Below are 21,234 nucleotides of genomic sequence, written 5' to 3'. Positions count from 1 at the left end.
GGAAGGGAGAAGAAATGGGTAGGAAATGTCAGAAAGGGAGAAATAATATGAAGACTCCTAACTCTGGGAAAAGAACTAGGGGTGGTGGAAGGGGAGGAAGGCGGGGGGGGGGTGGTGGTGAGTGGGTGACGGGCACTGAGGGGGGCACTTGTCGGGATGAACACTGGGTGTTATTCTGTATGTTGGTAAGTTGAACGCCAATAAAAAATAAATTTATTATAAAAAATTGAACACCAATAAAAATACATTTATTATTAAAAAATTATAAAAATTAAAATAAAATAAAATAAAGCCAAGTAATTTTTCCAAAAAAAAAGAAAAAACCACAATGAGATACCACCTCACACCAGTGAGAATGGGAAAAATTAACAAGGCAGGAAACAACAAATGTTGGAGAGGATGTGGAGAAAAGGGAACCCTCTTACACTGTTGGTGGGAATGTGAACTGGTGCAGCCCCTCTGGAAAACTGTGTGGAGGTTCCTCAAACAGTTAAAAATATACCTGCCCTACGACCCAGCAATTGCACTGTTGGGGATTTACCCCAAAGATACAAATGCAATGAAACGCCGGGACACCTGCACCCCGATGTTTCTAGCAGCAATGGCCACGATAGCCAAACTGTGGAAGGAGCCTCGGTGTCCAACGAAAGATGAATGGATAAAGAAGATGTGGTTTATGTATACAATGGAATATTACTCAGCTATTAGAAATGACAAATACCCACCATTTGCTTCAACGTGGATGGAACTGGAGGGTATTATGCTGAGTGAAGTAAGTCAGTCGGAGAAGGACAAACATTATATGTTCTCATTCATTTGGGGAATATAAATAATAGTGAAAGGGAAAATAAGGGAAGGGAGAAGAAATGTGTGGGAAATATCAGAAAGGGAGACAGAACATAAAGACTGCTAACTCTGGGAAACGAACTAGGGGTGGTAGAAGGGGAGGAGGGCGGGGGGTGGGAGTGAATGGGTGACGGGCACTGTAAAACCTAAAACGCAAAATGGATGAAAGATCTAAATGTGATACACATTCTATCAAATCCTAGAGAGAACACAGGCCATACCTTTTGAACTCAGCCAAGTAACTTCTTGCAAGATACATCCACGAAGGCAAAAGAAACAAAAGCAAAAATGAACTATTGGGACTTCATCAAGATAAGGCTTTTGCAGCAAAGGATACGTCAACAAAAAAAAAAGACACCTACAGAATGGGAGAAGATTTGCAAATGACCTATCAGATAAAGGGCTAGTTTCAAGATCTATAAGAACTTATTAAACTCAACACCAAAGAAACAAACAACCAATCATGAAATGGGCAAAAGACTGAAGAGAATCTCACAGAGGAAGACCTAGACATGGCCAACAGCACATGAGAAAAATTGCTGCATCACTTGCCCATCAGGAAATACAAATCAAATCACCAATGCCCACTGAATACACATTCCTCTCAAGTCACATGGAACTTTCTCCAGAATAGACCACATACTGTGTCACAAATCAGGTCTCCACCAACAACAAAAGATTGAGATCCGTCCCTACATATTTTCAGACCATAATGCTTTGAAACTTGAACTCAATCAAAAGAAAAAATTTGGAAGAAACTCAAATACGTGGAGGTTAAAGAGCATCCTGCTAAAAGATGAACGGGTCAAACAGGAAATTAGAGAAGAATAAAAAGATTCATGGAAACTAATGAGAATGAAGATACAACCATTCAAAATCTTTGAGACAGAGCAAAAGCAGTCCTAAGATGAAATACATTGCAATACAGGCCTCCCTCAAAACACTGGAAAAACAATCATATCCACAGCTAACCTCGAACCTAAAGGAACCGGAGAAAGAAGAGCAAATAAAATACCCAGCAGAAGAAGAGAGTTAATAAAGATTTGAGCAGAACTCAATGAAATAGAGATCAGAAGAACTGTGGAACAGATCAACAAAACCACGAGTTGGTTCTTTGAAAGAATTAAAAGGATAGATAAACCATTAGCCTGCATTAAGAAAAGTAGAAGAGAATAGACTCTAATTAAGAAATCACGAATAAGGGATCCCTGAGTGGCGCAGCGGTTTGGCGCCTGCCTTTGGCCCAGGGCGCGATCCTGGAGACCCGGGATCGAATCCCACGTCGGGCTCCCAGTGCATGGAGCCTGCTTCTCCCTCTGCCCCTCTCTCTCTCTCTCTCTCTCTCTGTGACTATCATAAAGAAATAAAAATTAAAAAAAAATCACGAATGAAAAAGGAGAGATCACAACCAATACCACGGAAATACATATGATTTTAAAATGTATTATGAACAGCTATACACCAATAAATTATGTAATCTGGAAGAAATGGATGCATTTCTGGAAAGCCACAAACTACCAAAACTAGAACTGGATGAAATAGAAAACCTGAAAAGGCCGATAACCAGAGAGGAAGTTGAAGCAGTCATCAAAAACCTCCCAAGACACAAAAGTCCAAGGCCAGATGGCTTCCCAGGGGAATTCTATCAAACATTTAAAGAAGAAACCATACCTATTCTACTAAAGCTGTTTGGAAAGACAGAAAGAGATGGAGTACTTCCAAATTCATTCTATGAGGCCAGCATCACCTTCATTCCAAAACCAGACAAAGACCCCACCAAAAAAGAAGAATTACTGATCAATATCCCTGATGAACATGGATGCAAAAATTCTCAACACGATACTAGTCAATAGGATTCAACAGTACATTAAGAAGATTATTCACCATTACTAAGTGGGCTTTTTCCCAGCGATGCAGGCTGGTTCAACACTCATAAAACAATCAATGTGATTGATCATATCAGGAAGAGAAAACACAAGAACCATAAGATCCTCTCAATAGATGCAGAGAAAGCATTTGACAAAATACAGCATCCATTCCTGATCAAAACTCTTCAGAGTGTAGGGACAGAGGGAACATTCCTCAACATCTTAAAAGCCATCTACAAAAAGCCCACAGGAAATATCATTCTCAATGGGGAAACACTGGGAGCCTTTCCCCTAAGATGAGGAACAAGACAGGGATGTCCACTCTCACCACTGCTATTCAACATAGTATTAGATGTCCTAGCCTCAGCAATCAGGCAACAGAAATAAATAAAATGCATTCAAATTGGCAAAGAAGAAGTAAAACTCTCCCTCTTCGCAGATGACATGATTCTCTACATAGAAAACCCAAAAGACTCCAGCCCAAGATTGCTAGAACTCATACAGCAATTTGGCAGTGTTGCAGGATACAAAATAAATGCCCAGAAGTCAGTGGCATTTCTATACACTAACAATGAGACTGAAGAAATGGATATTAAGGAGTCAACCCCATTTACAATTGCACCCAAAAGCATAAGATACCTAGGAATAAGCCTAACCAAAGATGTAAAGGATCTCTATCCTATAAACTATAGAACACTTCTGAAAGAAATGGAGGAAGACACAAAGAGATAGAAAAATAGTCCATGCTCATGGATTGGCAGAATTAATATTGTGAAAATGTCAATGTTACCCAGGGCAATTTACACAATTAATGCAACCCCTATCAAAATACCATGGACTTCCTTCAGAGAGTTGGAACAAATCATCTTAAGATTTGTGTGGAATCAAAAAAGACCCTGAATAGCCAGGGGAATTTTAAAAAAGAAAACCATAGCTGTGAGCATCACAATTCCAGATTTCAGGTTGTACTACAAAGCTGTGGTCATCAAGACAGTGTGTTACTGGCACAAAAACAGCCACATAGATCAATGGAACATAATAGAGAATCCAGAAGTGGACCCTCAACGTTATGGTCAACTAATATTCGACAAAGGAGGAAAGACTATCCACTGGAAAAAAGACAGTCTCTTCAATAAATGGTGCTGGGAAAATTGGACATCCACATGCAGAAGAATGAAACTAGACTACTCTCTTTCACCATACACAAAAATAAACTCAAAATGGATGAAAAATCTAAATGTGATACACAATTCTATCAAAATCCTAGACGAGAACACAGGCAATACCCTTTTTGAACTCAGCCACAGTAACTTCTTGCAAGATACATCCACGAAGGCAAAAGAAACAAAAGCAAAAATGAACTATTGGGACTTCATCAAGATAAGAAGCTTTTGCACAGCAAAGGATACAGTCAACAAAACTAAAAGACATCCTACAGATGGGAGAAGATATTTGCAAATGACATATCAGATAAAGGGCTAGTTTCCAAGATCTATAAAGAACTTATTAAACTCAACACCAAAGAAACAAACAATCCAATCATGAAATGGGCAAAAGACATGAACAGAAATTTCACAGAGGAAGACATAGACATGGCCAATAAGCACATGAGAAAATATTCTGCATCACTGGCCATCAGGGAAATGCAAATCAAAACCACAATGAGATACCACCTCACACCAGTGAGAATGGGGAAAATTAACAAGGCAGGAAACCACAAATGTTGGAGAGGATGTGGAGAAAGAGGAACCCTCTTGCACTGTTGGTGGGAATGGGAACTGGTGCAGCCACTCTGGAAAACTGTGTGGAGGTTCCTCAAAGAGTTAGAAATAGATCTGCTCTACAATCCAGCCATTGCACTGCTGGGGATTTACCCCAAAGATACATATGCAATGAAACGCCGGGACACCTGCACACAATGTTTATAGCAGCAATGTCCACAATAGCCTAAATGTGTGAGGAGCCTTGGTGTCCATGGAAAGACGAATGGATAAAGAAGATGTGGTTTATGTATACAATGGAATATTACTCAGCCATTGGAAACGACAATTACCCACCATTTGTTCGACGTGAATGTAACTGGAGGGTACTATGCTGAGTGAAATAAGTCAATCGGAGAAGAACAAACATTATATGGTCTCATTCATTTGGGGAATATAAAAAATAGTGAAAGGGAATAAAGGGGAAAGGAGAGGAAATGATTGAAAATATCAGTGAGGGTGACAGAACATTAGAGCCTCCTAACTCTGGGAAACAAACAAAGGGTAGTGGAAAGGGAGGTGAGTGGGGTGTAGGGGTGACTGGGTGACAGGCACTGAGGGGGATACTTGGTATGATGAGCACTGGGTGTTATGCTATATGTTGGCAAATTGAACTCCACTAAAAATAAAGTTTAATACCTATGAGAGTCTAATCATAGGGTTCAATCTGGTACCTTAATGATTAAAAGATAGGATTTTGTCCTATATATGTCCACAGTGGAGATCCTGAGAGTAGAACCAGAAAGAAAAGAGTTTCTGTCTATGAAGTAAGGAGTTTAAGAGGTGCTGCTATTGTTGAGGATTGTAGCAATTTCTGTCTATGGTTATGAAAAACAAGGAGTTCTAGAAAGCCCAGGCATAGCAATGTATTCAAACTAGATATCAGAGCAGAGCAATGATAATTTCAAGGCAGGAGATATTAATAGTTTAGATAGAAATAGGCATTTTGAGACCTCCATTCCTTTGTCATTAACACATAATTTAGTAAATTACTGCACTATAATAAGAAGCCCTTTGGTAGTCAATAATGAACAAAATATTCTCTTCTCAAGAAAAATGCTCATAGTCTGTTAACATAATCAAGAAAGATGAAATTCTAGTATATTGTGAAAATTTCTAGTCATATTGATAACCATACTGTACCATGAAGCTCATGTGATACTATTTGGCTGTAAATTATAGTAATATACATCCAATTTTATAGATGGAGCAAAAAGAGCAATGTGAGCTTGAGGACTTTTGGAATTGGAGATATATATCATAGCGAGATGGAAGGCATGATGAACACCAAAGAGCTCTGATTACTTAAGAATACAGGGGTTTACTATGATTCAGATCAATCTAATGGAGAATGATTAAGTAATATCTATAAGCGAGAGAATCAATTGTCAATCCCATATTCTATGATTCTTTAAATAACTTAGTGCTAAATCCAAAAATGACAGAGTCTTGCCAATGAGAGATGGTATTATTACACAGGTATATGTGATATCTGACAGTACCAATCCAAGAGCTTGGGATTCTGAGTTTCTTTAGTGAAAGTAACTTTCCGCATTGAGGTTAGGGATTTATGTTAATTCCAAAGGAGTAGTTGTCTTTTCCATTTTGAATTTTCTGAGATTTGCTATTTTGGAGAGAAAGCTCCTTAAGCCAGGCCTAACATTTTTTTTAATTGCTAGTAAATAATTTATTTTGTGCTTCATGCATTTTCATCTAGTTCCACTTATACTTAAAATTTTTTATAAATTTATTTTTTATTGGTGTTCAATTTGCCAACATATAGAATAACACCCAGTGCTCATCCCGTCAAGTGACATTTTAGATGGGCTTATTTAGTACTTTTGTGAAAGAATTATGAAAGAAATAGTATCGTATTGTGAAATTCTAAGATTTCCTTGTGTATGTTTATAGAGCAAGATTTCTCCTCTCCCCCAGTAATTGGTACAATGGGTTCTTTGGTGGGGGGACATAGTTTTGATCTGAATCACTGTTCTAATGTATATTGGCCATATATACATAGTTTCCTATAAATTTGTCTCATTCTTTAAAAGGAGGAGAAAAACATACCCATTTAAAGGAATCAGTAAAATCCTAGACGGGCCAGTAAAATGTTCAACATAGTTTAAAACACATAAATTTGCTCTCTTTTCTGGTTACCGCAGCATGAAGTTTGACAAGCAGCGAAGTCTCCAGCGACACCCTGTACCGGTGGTGTGGGAAGTCCAGCCCGGTACCAGCGCCAGCGCCTGAAATTATCAGAGACGGTGGAGCAGCAGGGCAGCTTGAAGAACTCTGATGCTCAGAAGGACAAACACTTCTCAGGCATCATCAGGCTTAATTCCACTGTGCGCCCCAAGTTCTCCTTAAGTCTTTTGGGGGACTGGCAGTGATGAGGCCAATATTGTGTGTGTTCTCCACATGGACCCTGAGACGCTGAACAAACTCAACAAGAATAAAAAATTAGTCAGGAAGCAGGCCAAGACTATTGGCCACCTTTTTGGCAAGCAGGCAAGCAGGCCACCTTTTTGGCTTCAGAATCTGTGCCAAGCACATCCCCACAGGTCTCCAGTCCCGGCCTGAACGAGCTGGCAAGGACCCTTCCAGGCTGACCCGCAGTGAGAGCAACGGTGGCCAAAGGGGATGAAGTGAGGCTCACCGTCAGAGTCCAGATGGAGAAGGTGCTGTGTCTGGCGGTGGCCATGGCCAGGTGAGGAACTTGTTACAACATCCACGTAACCGTCAACTGCCTGGTGTCCTTGCTCGAGAATTGGAAAAACACCTGGGCTTTCCACCTCAAAAGCACCTGGGCAAGCCCCAGCGCCAGCACGCCCTAGTAAGCCATATTGTTACCATTTAAACAAAGAAAATAAATATATGTAGTATTCACATGAGGAAAGTGAGTATCTATTTCATAGCATAATTTTTTTCTGTGCATGATAAATTGAGTCAATAAAATTAGCTTTTCATGGAAAGCATACAAGAGAAGCAATGGCTACTTGTTGCTTTGTTTCTTTCCACATGATTCACTACTCACGTCTCTTGCTTTCACGACTGTCATTTGCAATCATTATTCTCTGCCCAGAATACCCATTTAATTATAATTCTTATTTTCTTTTGGAATTCTTACTGCATTACTACAAATGCTGTGAGCAACCCCATGTTTTATATTTATATGGCCCTGGGTATACGTTTTTATATAAGGTCAGTTCTATATCTAAATGTCTACTTATTTATGTGTTGCTTGAAATCTTATAAGGTGGATATGGTACACTCTATTGATCCAAATGTCTAGCACATGCCTGCAATGTAGTTGTTTTGAAAGACTTTTTAGAAATAACATCTGTCATGAGAGACACCTAACTCTGGAAAAAGAACAAGGGGTAGTGGAAGGGGAGGTGGGAGGGGGGTTCGGGTAACTGGGTGGTGGGCACTGAAGGGGGCACTTGGTGGGATGAGCACTAGGTGTTATGCTATATGTTGGCAAATTGAACTCCAATAAAAAAAAATTAAAAAAAGAAATAACATCTGAATGAACATTCCCCATAAGAATTAGGAAGAAATTATATTTTTGAGATTCTTATTCTCCTCATAGCAAGCTGTTAATAGCCACATACAGGTACTGAGTATTGTTATTGGTTTTTCTCTTAGTTTGTCTTGTTTGTGCATGGATTTAATTTGACAAACATACTTCAGTGTTTCCTAGATGTAAGGTGATAAATGCCCGAAAAAGTCTTGGAAATCTAGACTGTGGTCGATATAAATTCTTTCAAATAGGGCAGCCCAGGTGGCTCAGTGGTTTAGCGCTGCCTTCAGTCCAGGGCGTGACCCTGGAGTCCTAGGATCGAGTCCCACATGGGGCTCCCTGCATGGAGCCTGCTTCTCCCTCTGCCTGTGTGTCTGCCTCTCTCTGTGTGTGTCTCTCATGAGTAAATAAATAAAATCTTTTAAAAATAAATAAATTCTTTAAAATAGATCTGAGAGTGTAATAGATATGGAGTGTTAGCAGGTTAAACTGAGTATATGATGAATGTATGATTCACAATACAGTTTGAGGGTAGAGGGAGCCATTTTGGAGAGTCTTGAGAGTATAATAATCCTATTCCCAAAAACCCTTTTCACTGCGGAAATAATGTTACTTTTTTCTGGTATAACATATATGAGAATGACCAAGAAATGAAATAAGAGTGAAAGCCAAAGCAGACAATGCATGTGGCTTTAGGGTTAAAAGAGCCAACATTTAGTGATTATTGTGAAACTGACCATAATTGTGCTAAGAGGAAAGACAGGAAACTGACATTTTCTTTCACAATGATAACATCCTCTGGCCTATAGGCTACTCACACCTAAGTTGCTGCATTTATCAAACTAAATTTTAATTACACGTTGTTTTTTTCTCCCCACTAGAATTTGAGATACTTTAGAGCAATAATCCTCCCTTTTCATCACTACCCCCAATGCCTTCCATAAGTAAGAAAAATCTGAATGAGCCCATCACACATTAAAAAGACCTTTAATGTAACAATTCTAATATTGAACATGAGCTTCTATTCATAAATTATTACAAATGGAACTCAATGTGAAAATGAAAGTAACCGAACAAGTCTGGATTTTGAGGTTAACGAACTGAGTATATGATGAATGTACTGAATCCTAGTTCTGAAAGCTGCCATCACTATATGTTAAACTCTCAACGCTGGGCGGCCCTGGTGGCTCAGCCATTTGGTGCCACCTTCGGCCTAGGGTGTGATCCTGGGGACCTCGATCCTGGGGTCGAGTCCCACGTTGGGCTCCCTGCATGGAGCCTGCTTCTCCCACTGCCTGTGTCTCTGCCTCTCTCTGTGTCTCTGTGTCCTTCATGAATAAATAAATAAGATTTAAAGAAGAAAAAACTCTCAATGTTGATTTCACTGTGTTCATTCACCTATAAATTAGAGATAATAAGGCTCACTTTCTAATTTGTTTTGTAAAATAAATAAAATAAATTTGTGGTTTGCTTAATATAAAATAGAATGTGTAGAATATTATCAATAGATGTTAGTTCTCTTCCATACTTCCCAAACTCTAAAGTCAGTTCTAGATGCCACAAATAAAGCTCAATTGTCCAGAAAGATGAACTTTCACTGGTTTATCATAGTTTTGTGCATTTTATACATTTGATATATTTTACGTTGTCTGATGTCTACCTATTTTTTAATTTTTGGAGGTATTTGATCTACCTAAAGAAAAATACCTCTGACTAAAAGAGAATGGTGATTAAAAACATCTCATTGATGTTGATGGTAGGATTAAGTGAGTCAATACAAACAATAGACATAGAATATAGGAATTGCTGAAAAGTGTTATGTTACCTTCTATCCCTTCTACTTTCCTTCTCTTCTCATTAGTATCATCATTATTATAAACAGTATAAATATTTGTATTATGTATGAATTTCTAATCTTTTAAAATATTTGAGTAGATATTTATATTTTATTCTCAATCTCCTGGTGATTGTGTTTATTTGATTTCATGGATATGACAAATAGAATTAAATTTTTCTACCAACATTCATGCCTATTACTGGATAAGAATGAAAAGTTCAGAAATCTGCATCTATCCTGACAATCTTTCTATCAAACTAAATGCTCAGTGTCTCTTCAAAGGCAAACCACTTCCATTCAAAACCATAACCACGAATCCAAATGTATTCCTTCATCTAAATACTTTTGAATAAAACACATGAATGTACAGAAAGTTCTGAAACGATATTCAGTTTATCAAATTTATTGAGTTCAATGACTGGGAAATTTTAATATGGGAATGAAGAAAAAAGAGTAAAATAGATAACTCTAGTAAAGGAAACGGGGTTTTGAGAAAGTGTGAATAGTAGCATCTACAAGAACTTCATTCTTTTAATGGCAATACTTTCATTTACTGGAGAAAAACAGAACCTTTTGGATAGTATCCTTAAAGGCTTGCTTTACTTGCTGATTCCTCAGGGTATATATAAATGGATTCATCATAGGAGCAACAGAAGTATTAAGAATAGCTACTCCTTTGGTCAAGGATGCCTTTTCTTTTGCAGAGGGGTTGGCATACATGAATATGCAGCTTCCATAAGAGATGGAAATGACAATCATGTGCGAGGAGCATGTAGAAAATGCCTTTTTTCTCTGACTGGCAGATGGCAGTTTCAGAATTGTTCTAATGATGAACATGTAGGATAGAATTATTAGTGCCAGAGTGAAAAGCAGAATCACTATTGCAGAGTAAAAACCAATCACTTCTAGGAGCCATGTGTCTGAGCAAGATAATTGCAAGAGGGGAAAATAGTCACAAGCAAAGTGATCAATGACATTGGAGCCACAGTAATCTAACTGGAGGAAAAGAATAATTGGCGGGAAGATATTTAAGAATCCTGCCAGCCATGCACAAAAGACAAGTAAAATGCAGACTCTTTTGTTCATGATAGTCGTGTAATGCAAGGGTTTACAGATGGCTACATAGCGATCATAGGACATAGCAGTTAGAAGATAAAACTCAGTTATGCCCATGAAGATGAAGAAAAACAACTGAGCTGTACAATTATTGTATGAAATAGTTTAGTCTCTGGTGATAATTGTGCCCAGAAATCTAGGAATACAGACGGTTGTAAAGGATATTTCTAATACAGAGAAGTTCCTGAGGAAAAAATACATAGGGGTCTGTAGATGGGAGTCCACCAAGGTGAGAGTGATGATGGTCAAATTTCCAGTGACACTGAATATGTATGTGAGAATTAAAAAGAGAAAAATCACAATCTGAAACTCTGGTCATCTGATAGCCCTAGAAGAATGAACTCTGTGGGTACTGTGTGGTTTTTCATTGAGGATCCTTTCTTCCCCCCCTTTAGAATGGAAAATGTATGTGCCCTATAGGACATAAAAAGTTAAAACAGTATTGAGGTTAGAGTATAGAATCTTAAAAATATCCACAGTGATGAGTAATCTATGAAATCCAAAAACAAATGTTTTCCTTCAGCAACTGTCCAATTTCTACTGGATCTCACATTTAGTATTATCTGAAGTTAAATATTGATCTCTTTTTGCTGAAAATACACTATCATGGGCCATGGATAAAAATATATCTTGTGCTGACATTTAAGTGGAAGCTATTTCTTCTAGTGTTTCTTTAAAATCAAGCCTCTAATTATTCTTTACAATATTTAGCTCCTTTTATAAAAAAATGAAAATATTTTAATTGATTTTTTATTTCCCCCAGTTATAAAAACTAGTCTGGATTATGAATAATCTAAATAAAGCATTTGAAATTTTACAGGGGTTGTTTAGGCCCATCTACACATTCTGTATTTTGAGGCCCACATATTTTAGGCAACTTTCACAAGGTTAAACAATTAGACACCACAGTAATCATCTCACTGTGGAACATGCATGTTTATGGCAATGTTTTACTGGCATTCTCTCATGAATCACTTTCTAAAAGATTTGATCGATGCTATCACTCTCATAATTTTTTCCTTTTTCTGATAAAAAGGCAGAAGAACAAGAAGGTAATCTTCTATTACTAAATTAAATAATTGCCTAAAAATACTTTAATTCATACAATGCATACCTTTCTTCCTTTCTCTCTTTCTTTACAATATTGCTATGGAAAATCAATAAGTAGATGGCCAAAATAACATTTACTGGAAAGCAGATATCCTTCCAATAGGGAATTTAAAAAATAATCCTATCTATAATAGAATATAATTTCAAATTAGAAAAATGAACAGGGATCCCTGGGTGGCACAGCGGTTTAGCACCTGCCTTTGGCCCAGGGCGCAATCCTGGAGACCCGGGATCGAATCCCACGTCAGGCTTCCTGCATGGAGCCTGCTTCTCCCTCTGCCTATGTCTCTGCCTCTCTCTCTCTCTCTCTCTCTGTGACTATCATGAATAAATAATAAAATTAAAAAAAAAGAAAAAAAAAGAAAAAATGAACAATCCAAGATTTATTTCTGTGTTCCTGCTTTAGGATTTCATTAATAGTCTCTTGGTAGTAAACAATTATTTAATTTTCAATACTGAAGGGGTTGTAAGTCCATAAACATGTATAAACATGGTTTTTAAAAATATTTGAATAAACTGAATATATATATTATATTGAAGAATAAAAAATTTACTTACTTCCTGATTCTTCTTGATGATTTAGTCTCAAATTTTATCATCTGATTTGCCTAAATTTACATAATTTCAGAACTGGTAAATCAAGTTAGCAAAATATTTGATTTTTATTTTGCTCTCAGAACAAGTGTGTTGACTTAACTTTTTCTTGGTTCTTTGGGATTATACTTCTCTTTGACTCACAATATCCTTCATTCCTGATACTGTGAAATTCTGACTTTTTTTATAATACAACTCATTCTTGCTTTTCATCTCTTATTCAAACTCCATGTATAAATTCAGTTATATCTGGATTGACTAGTATTTTTCCATTGCCTCTTTTCATATAATACAAAATATTTCTATATTAAATCATTTTTCTTTCTATTCATGCAAACATTTAAAATCAATATTCTGTGATTCTATGAGTATATATCTACAAAATATGAGTAGTATTTTCCTTAGGTTCAGGGGCTGTTATATTTCCCTGCAAATGCTGCTTTGAAAAATAGAAGATAAGGAATGTTCTTCTCTATGTATGCTACACAAATGGAACTGGACTTACTTTATCTGTGTCTTTTTTGTTGTTGTTGGCCCAGGGGAATTCATTAAGTAAATAGAGTACCAAGAAGAGGAATAATTAAAGATAAAGGTGAATCATTTTTACAAATATTGATTAAAAAGTATAAGAAGCAAAAATATTGAGGTAAATAGGCAAATATACAAACAATGTGATATTGAGTGTATGAAAGTTTGATTTAGAATTTCAGTCTTCTGTGATTATACAAGGAATCCATTTTTCTCCCGGAAACTGGACTTGTCTCAGTAGAATTAGCATACTTATATCCTTTGAATGTTGGCAATCTAGGAAGAATTCTTTACCAGAATGAAATGGTGGAAAACACTACTGTGGATTTCTAGTATGACTTGATTGTCTTCTGAAATGGACAACCTATTAAAGACTGATGAGAAGGTTTATACCTGTATTTATATTTGTGCATATGACATTTTCTCATATTGAGAATTTTTGTGAATCAATAAAATAAATATCTGGAAGTCTGGCATTGGATATTTTTAACTAGTTTATTTCCACAGTTCCGTCAATGAGAGGTGTCACTTTTATTACTAGAAGAATAATATAGTATAGAGGTATATATGAATCTATATGTACATAAATATGTAATATAATGTTACATTTAACAAATTATCTTTATTTTCCTCACAGTTATAAATGTGGACATAAAACATGTGTGCATTTAATGCCAGAAATGCAGATTATTTGCAGTAGTGAAAAATGAGAATATTAGATAATGGGACAAAAGAAAGAAGTGGGAAAGGATGAACAAACCACTAGCTCACACATGGGACAATACATAGACACTATGTTGAATGTATAACTGATACACATTAAAATAAGCATTGAAAATATTTATTCACTATTTCAGTAGAGATAGTAAAACTAATTTTCTACTTAGGAAAATTCTATTCCTTTGCCTTTATTTTTGTATCCAAATAGTGAATCTTTTCATATTTTATTCTGAGCTTTTCTTGATTACCAGGCACTAACCATATACATATTACCTCATTTTTTTCAAGCAAGCCAACAATACAAAACCCTCTAAGGTCAGTGCTATTCAGGTAAAGAAAGAGTCTGGGACAGAAAGAAGTTAGTTAAGTGTCTGTCTGGTGTCTATCACTTGTGTATTTGTGAGCGACAAAATCTTTATTGATTTACTTACAGGAAAAGAAATGAGGTTCTATCTCACAAAGCACTGCACTTCATTTGAAATATCTTATTAGACATGTTTCTTCTCCATATCTTTCCTCAAACTTCTAGATGCTGAATTGTCTCTTTCCTCCTTGATCACTCTCTCACTTTCTTTCTACCTTTACTGTTTTATTCCTAGTTCCTAATAGCTCTCTAGCTTTTCTCTAGGCCTCCTAATAATTTAATTTTGATGAAGACTAATTACAACTGTTAGCCTCTTATCCACAAGCTAGTAGGACATCTGATTTTTTAATAATGTGCCAATTACCTCCATGTATTCTGAGGTTGATGAGTGCCTATGTTTTAGGTCAATGAACTATTGTTCAGGCTACCAGGTTTCACTCTCCTCAGACAGTGGAGGACAGGTTTCAGTTACAAATAAAGTTTTGCTGTAACATGTTCATAATTTTAAAAGTTTATTAAATCAAATTGTTAGGGGATCCAAATATATTAAGATTTTCTCTAAATCGACTCCTAACTCTGGGAAAAGAACAAGGGGTAGTAGAAGGTGAGGTGGGTGGGGGGATGGGATGACAGGGTGACGGGCGCTGAGGGGGGAACTTGACAGGAACTTTTGTGTTATACTACATGTTGGCAAATAAGACTCCAATAAAAAATTTGCAAAAATAAATAAATAAATAAATAAAATAAAATAAATAAATAAAGATTTTCTCTAAATCCTGAACTCACATCATATTTTTGAATAATTCCAGTGTGTATTGCTAATTATTTTCAGTGGTATATTATCCTCTCTAGGTAAGCCTCCCACAAAATGTCTGGCTGACCTCCCATTTACTGATTACCATCATCAAACTGAGCTATTATTCTATTTGAATTTATAATATCAGAAGTGTATCAGTTGACAGATGATGTTGGCACCTCATATATTACTAGGTGTAACCCAAATAATTATAGGAATCTTTTTGGGTGGAAAAAAAAAGGTTTTGCATCATAGGAATTCCTATCATTAGAAAGATCAACATGGGGCAGCCCAGGTGGCTCAGCGGTTTAGCGCCGCCTTCAGCCCAGGGCCTGATCCTGGAGACCCAGGATAGAGTCCCACGTTGGGCTCCCTGTGTGGAGCCTGCTTCTCCCTCTGCCTGTGTCTCTGCCTCTCTCTCTCTCTCTCTCTCTCTCTGTCTTATGAATGAATAAATAAATTAAAAATCTTTAAAAAAAGAAAGCTCAACATGTAAACCTTAACAAAAAGTGTTATCATTAACTTCATGAAAAGTCAGTACACATCAAATAAATTGATTCTTACATAGTTGTCAAAAGGCCTAATGTAAAATAAAACAAAATGAATGCCAAATGCTTTAGAAAACGTTCAATTATTTCTTTGTCATACACAATGTCTAGTTGTAATAAAATGCACATTTTATTTGAACACTTTTAAAAGCTAGCTCAGTGTTATGTACATTATTGTATGTGTTTTATTTCTTCAGGCTTTTTTAAAGAACTGGTATGGTATATGTGGTAATTATGGAGTTGAAGAAATAAGGACTACTTCAAGCTTTCCCTAAGTAACTGTGTCTTCATACTTGTGTTTTAAGTTGAGAAATTATATGGCACAGAAAATTTTAAACTGGTTAATGAGAGATGCTTCTTGATCTCTCAAAAAATATGTATAATTACATCATTCCTTCAGTTGTACTGTTTTTATATAGTTACTAAGTGTGCTACAATATGGAGAAGATAGTGCCTGTAATCTCCCAATAAGACTGTCAAGCATATTTATGGTCCTTGTAGAGTAAATTAAAAATAATATTAAACATGACAATATTTTCTGAATTTCTAGAAAGTGTTTTCCTGATTAAATCATAAAACATTTTCTCTTGTATTCTTGTTCTTTTCCTAAGATTTCTAAGATTTCTGTTTTCTAAGATTATTGTGGAAAAATTAAAATTTAAAAATAGTTAAAAGAAGGAAATGAGGCCAGTCTCATAGTTATAGAGTGGAAAGACTAGTTTAAAGGAAGGGAAATGCAATGAAAAGGGAGTGGAATTTAAATGGAAAATATATATATATATATATATTCAAATATCCTCAACAAACTGCTGGCAATAGAAATATAAGCAATGAAATAGAACTCTAGTGAGGCTATGTGGGTATTAGACTTTTGAGAACTATGGTTTTTATTTACTTGCTCTTCATTATGCCTCTAATTTATGACAGCGCTTTTATTTTTTCATTTGCTTGAGAAAAATACAATCTTCCTTGCCCTGTCCAGGAAGGCTCGCTTGACTTGCTGGTTCCTTAGGCTGTAAATAAAGGGGTTCAGCATGGGGGCTACCGAGGTGTTTAGCACAGCAACTCCCTTGCTCAGAGACACTCTGTCTTTTGCTGCTGGGTTAATATACATGAAAATGCAGCTGCCATAGGAGATGGAGATGACAATCATGTGGGAAGAACAGGTGGAAAAGGCCTTTGTCCTCTGACTAGTAGAAGGAATCCTCAAAATTGTTCTGAGGATATATATGTAGGACAGAATTATTAATGCCAATGTGAACATTAATGTAAAAACAGCACAGGAAAAACCCACTATCTCTAAGAATCTAGTGTCTGAACAAGAAAGATGTAGTAAGGGGAAATAGTCACAGGTAAAATGGTCTATAACATTGGACTTACAATAATCAAGCTGTATGAACAGCATGAGTAATGGGAATATGATTAAGAATGAAGCCGACCAAGAAGCAAAGACAAGGAGTATGCAGACTCTGGGATTCATGATGGTCATGTAATGCAGAGGTTTGCAGATGGCAATGTATCGGTCATAGGACATGGCAGCCAGAAGGCAAAATTCAGTGACTCCCAATAAGATGAGAAAAAAGAACTGAGCCATGCAATCATTAAAGGAAATGTTTTTATCTCCTGTAATCAGGGTGCTCAGGAACTTGGGTATGCTCACAGTTGTGAATGAAATCTCGAGTAAGGAGAAGTTTCTGAGGAAGAAATACATGGGGGTCTGGAGGTGGGAATCCAGCAGGGTGAGGGTGATAATGGTCAGGTTCCCAGTGATGCTGAGCATGTAGGTGATAAGCAGAAAGACAAAGATCACCTCCTGAAGCTGTGGGTCATCTGACAATCCCAGGAGAATAAAATCTGTTATTTCTGTGTGGTTTCTCATTTTTTTTCCTTTTCTTTTGTAATCTAGAGGGGGAAAAAAACAAGTAGATTGTAGAAAAGAGGATAATCCATGGATTGTTCTGGAATTTGTCTCTAGAAATAAACATATTATGCCCTACTGATTTAATTTAGGATGTCTTTAAGACAACTCAATAAAAGCAGGTAAAATGTTTTAAAGTAAGTTCTTACCATATGTGGTACTGTTTTACAGAGAATGTTTCTCCATAAAATCCTTATTTCACAGAATGGAAATTGAATCTAAAAAGTTTTTTTAAAAACTTTATCCAAATCACGAACCCTAAATTCACTTCTTCTAGGAGTTTACTTCTTAATGGGAAACTACTTGTCCTTTTTCCAACGACAATAAAAGTGTCCTATTTCCTTATTTCTGTTGCCTAATTTCTTGTGTTATCATTTACTACACTAGTGTAATATAAAAAAGACAGATCTGTCAGGAAAAAGATCACTCAAATGGTGAGGTCTCCAAATTTTGAAAGTCATTGAAGTTAAATCTTTAACAATGTGACAGATTTCTGTTTTCACTCTGCCTCATATTCTCCTTTCAACCACCTACTCCTCGTCCCAAGCCACAGACAATGAATTCATTGACATAATGTCGTCAGGTACTAGGGAGTACAGAATATGAAAAGCCAGAGCAGAGATTTAATACAATGGATCTGTATATTTCATGGGCTAAGGAAGTAAAATTGTATGAATATCTAAAATAAACATTGTTTTTTACAGAACGTTTTTTCCTTCAAAGTTTTTTTGCATCTAAATATTGTTTGTATTCTATTTTCTATCCTATATTACTTTTTTATATTTTTCCTTTTATTTATATCAGAATTCACTTATAGAAGCTCTATTTTGTCAACACCCTGGAGAAATCAATGAAACAGCACATGAAATCCATTTATTTTCTCTTCATGAATAATAATAATAATAACAACAATATATTTTAAAGTGAAGCTAAAAGTTCCTTCAACAAATTAAACCAGTCTGTTATCTGATCCTTTATTCTGTGCATTCTCATTAAATAGTAAATTTTTGAATTCAGAGTCATGAGAGAAGTTTTGCAATAGAATATTTAGTTTTAAGATGTAGAATTGCTGATTTGTAGCACATAATGCATTATAACACTGTGAAATTTAAGTTTTTTTTCTCTTACATGCCTGAGCCTTCTTTTCACTCACTTTACTGTTTAGCAAAAAATATTGTTGTCGATTAAGTTTAGGCAAATTCCAGCTAAGATGGATAGTTCTAACACTACTGGGGAAGCATGTGAGATTCACAAGAAACAAACATTTCTCTTGCTATTTCTAAGGGACTGGAGGAAACAGGCTGAAGAGCTCTTACAAGAGAAATCAGACATTACAATGACGTATTTTGTAAAGAAACTTATGGCAATTCAAGTGTATGATGGATATTTCGATCATAAGAGTCATTGTTCTCAATAAATAACCCTCTATAATTAACAGCTGTGTGTAGGCTCTGATCTCTCAACAATTTCTGTGATGTTTTCAGTAGAAAAATGAAATATATATCTGAGACTTTAAAATATAATTTTAGGCTTTCCCTCCTAACTACTCACCCACATTTCTTTTTTTTCAGTAACATGTAAGCTATGGTTGCAAGTTTAATGTGGCCCCTACCCCTTTTTGTTTCAGTGAAGGCTAACCCATCCTGGATATCTTATTGTTGAATTACCTGTGTGGTTAAGTGAAAGTGAATTTATCTATTTCATGAATGAATACTTGCTATTGTGTTAAATGAAATAGCTGATATGTGAATGAAATAATAAGCACCAACTAGTTATTACACTTATTTAAATAAATGCCTTTTAGGACACTTCTGCCATTTCATATAAATTTTAAGAGTGGATGGCCTTGTAGAGAAAAGAACAATTTCATTCTCTGAATCATCCAATTTAAAGTGCAACAGTTTAAGAAGATCTATTAAGGATTAAGAAAATTGCTTTTCCTTATTTTTTAAAAAATAATTGGAGTAATGTTAAGAATCTCCCTAAATTCTGCAATATAATTGGAAACTAACTTTATCATTCTGCATTTGCTATGTGTGCTGAGATCTCAAGTTAAAAGTCCTAAAAATAGTTGTGAACACATATGTCCTCAAGATAATTTGCACCCACAACATTAACACACAGTTTTCCAATTCTCTATCTTTCTCTCTCACTTGATAATCTTTTTCTTGAGGTTAGGTCTATATGTTAGGCTAATTTGTCAGAAAAGAGCAAAATTCTGATTTAATTTGATATCTTCATTAATTATTTGGTTTGTACCAAGTACTATTTTTCCCCCTGGAATGACGCATTCTGTTTACGATGAAAAAATGTTTGGTGACATTTAATCTCATGTAAGAACTTCATAGTGATTGAATATAAAAAAATCTCCTAAGAACCAATGTAGATTTTTTCAGATTATTACCTTAGCAATGCCTTAGAGTATTCTTAAAATTAGTTCAGAATGCAGTTTACCTGAGGCCTCTGAAAAAAAATAAATGACCTTTGCTTTTTTTCCTATTAGAAAATGAATTTGAATTCCAAGTCAGATCAGAGCACCAACTGGTATGAATAGGAATAATGAAGGAAAAACAGTAATCACTTAAATCACATCATAATCTGTAGGTTTTCATAAAGATGTTCTCCTTATATTCTGATTATCTCAGTTTGTTAACTATATATCTATATTTGCAGGTAACTTTCAACTTAAAACAAAGGAAAGGAATTTTTATAAAATGCATGGCATCAGAACTTATTTTATAATGTGTGGTATTATTGGGGCAACTTGTGGGCTTTGAATTCAAAGAGAAATGGATTAAAAATGCAACGTAGGGGTGCCTGTGTGGCACAGTGCATGTGAGCTCTTGGTTTCCGCTCAGGTTGTGATCTCAGGCTTGTGAGATCAAGCCCTGCCTTAGACTCTGCACTCAGTACAGAGTCTGTCTGAAATTGTCTCTCCCTCTCCCTCTGCCCCTCCCCATTGTTCTCTTCCTCTCTCTCTAAAATAAAAAAAAAATCTTTTTAAAAAATATAACTTAGCCACATTATAGTATTATGACTTTATACAAGTTTTGGGTTTTTTAAAAGATTTTATCCATTTATTCATGAGAGATACACAGAGAGACAGAGACACAGGGAGGGAGAAACAGGCTCCCTGCAGGGACGTTGATGTGGGACTCGATCGATGCTCAACCACTGAGCCATTCAGGCGTCCCTATACAAGTTTCTTAATCTCTCTGACTTTTAATTTGTTTTTTTTTATTATTTTAAGATGAGAATAGTATATCATGGAGTTATTTAGGGCTAATATAATTATAAGTAAAATTAAACTATACAACAATATTATAGCATATATTTTTAGACAGCAGTTACTAACTACTATCTTGATTATTCCCAAAAATAAAATAAATGATCACATTTGAGGAATATAGCCCCACTGCAAAATAACAAAAATCATGCCCTTATCTCTACCTTTTTTTGATGACCCTATGTTAATTTGAAGAAACTGGCAATGAGAGAGGTTACATGACATAAACAAGATCATATAGCTACTAAATGGTAGAACTGAAAGTCTAATTTTCTGCCAGGAAATGAAGCATGGGCTACTTAGGAAACCTATATACTGTGGGGGAGATCAAACTCAGAGAAAATAATTTTCTGAAAATTAATAAAGGAATAAATTATTATGAAAAACAGGAAATGTAACATGTTCATTCTTCATAACACT

General features: G+C 35.8%; 1 protein-coding gene and 1 pseudogene across 1 annotated transcript; both read right to left on the bottom strand.

The window, feature by feature from the left end:
* Positions 1-10,380: 10,380 nt before the first annotated feature.
* On the bottom strand, positions 10,381-11,318 carry LOC112644185 (olfactory receptor 6C3-like; annotated as a pseudogene).
* A 5,232-nt stretch (positions 11,319-16,550) lies between these two features.
* Positions 16,551-17,489, bottom strand: LOC112654081 (olfactory receptor 6C1-like). Its single transcript, XM_025438373.3, has one exon. The coding sequence runs from the start codon at positions 17,487-17,489 to the stop codon at positions 16,551-16,553; it is 939 nt and encodes a 312-aa protein (XP_025294158.3).
* Positions 17,490-21,234: the final 3,745 nt, after the last annotated feature.

Source organism: Canis lupus, chromosome 3 (genome assembly GCF_003254725.2).
Source record: "Canis lupus dingo isolate Sandy chromosome 3, ASM325472v2, whole genome shotgun sequence".
Taxonomy (NCBI): Eukaryota; Metazoa; Chordata; class Mammalia; order Carnivora; family Canidae; genus Canis; species Canis lupus.
This window is presented reverse-complemented; position numbering and strand designations above follow the sequence as displayed.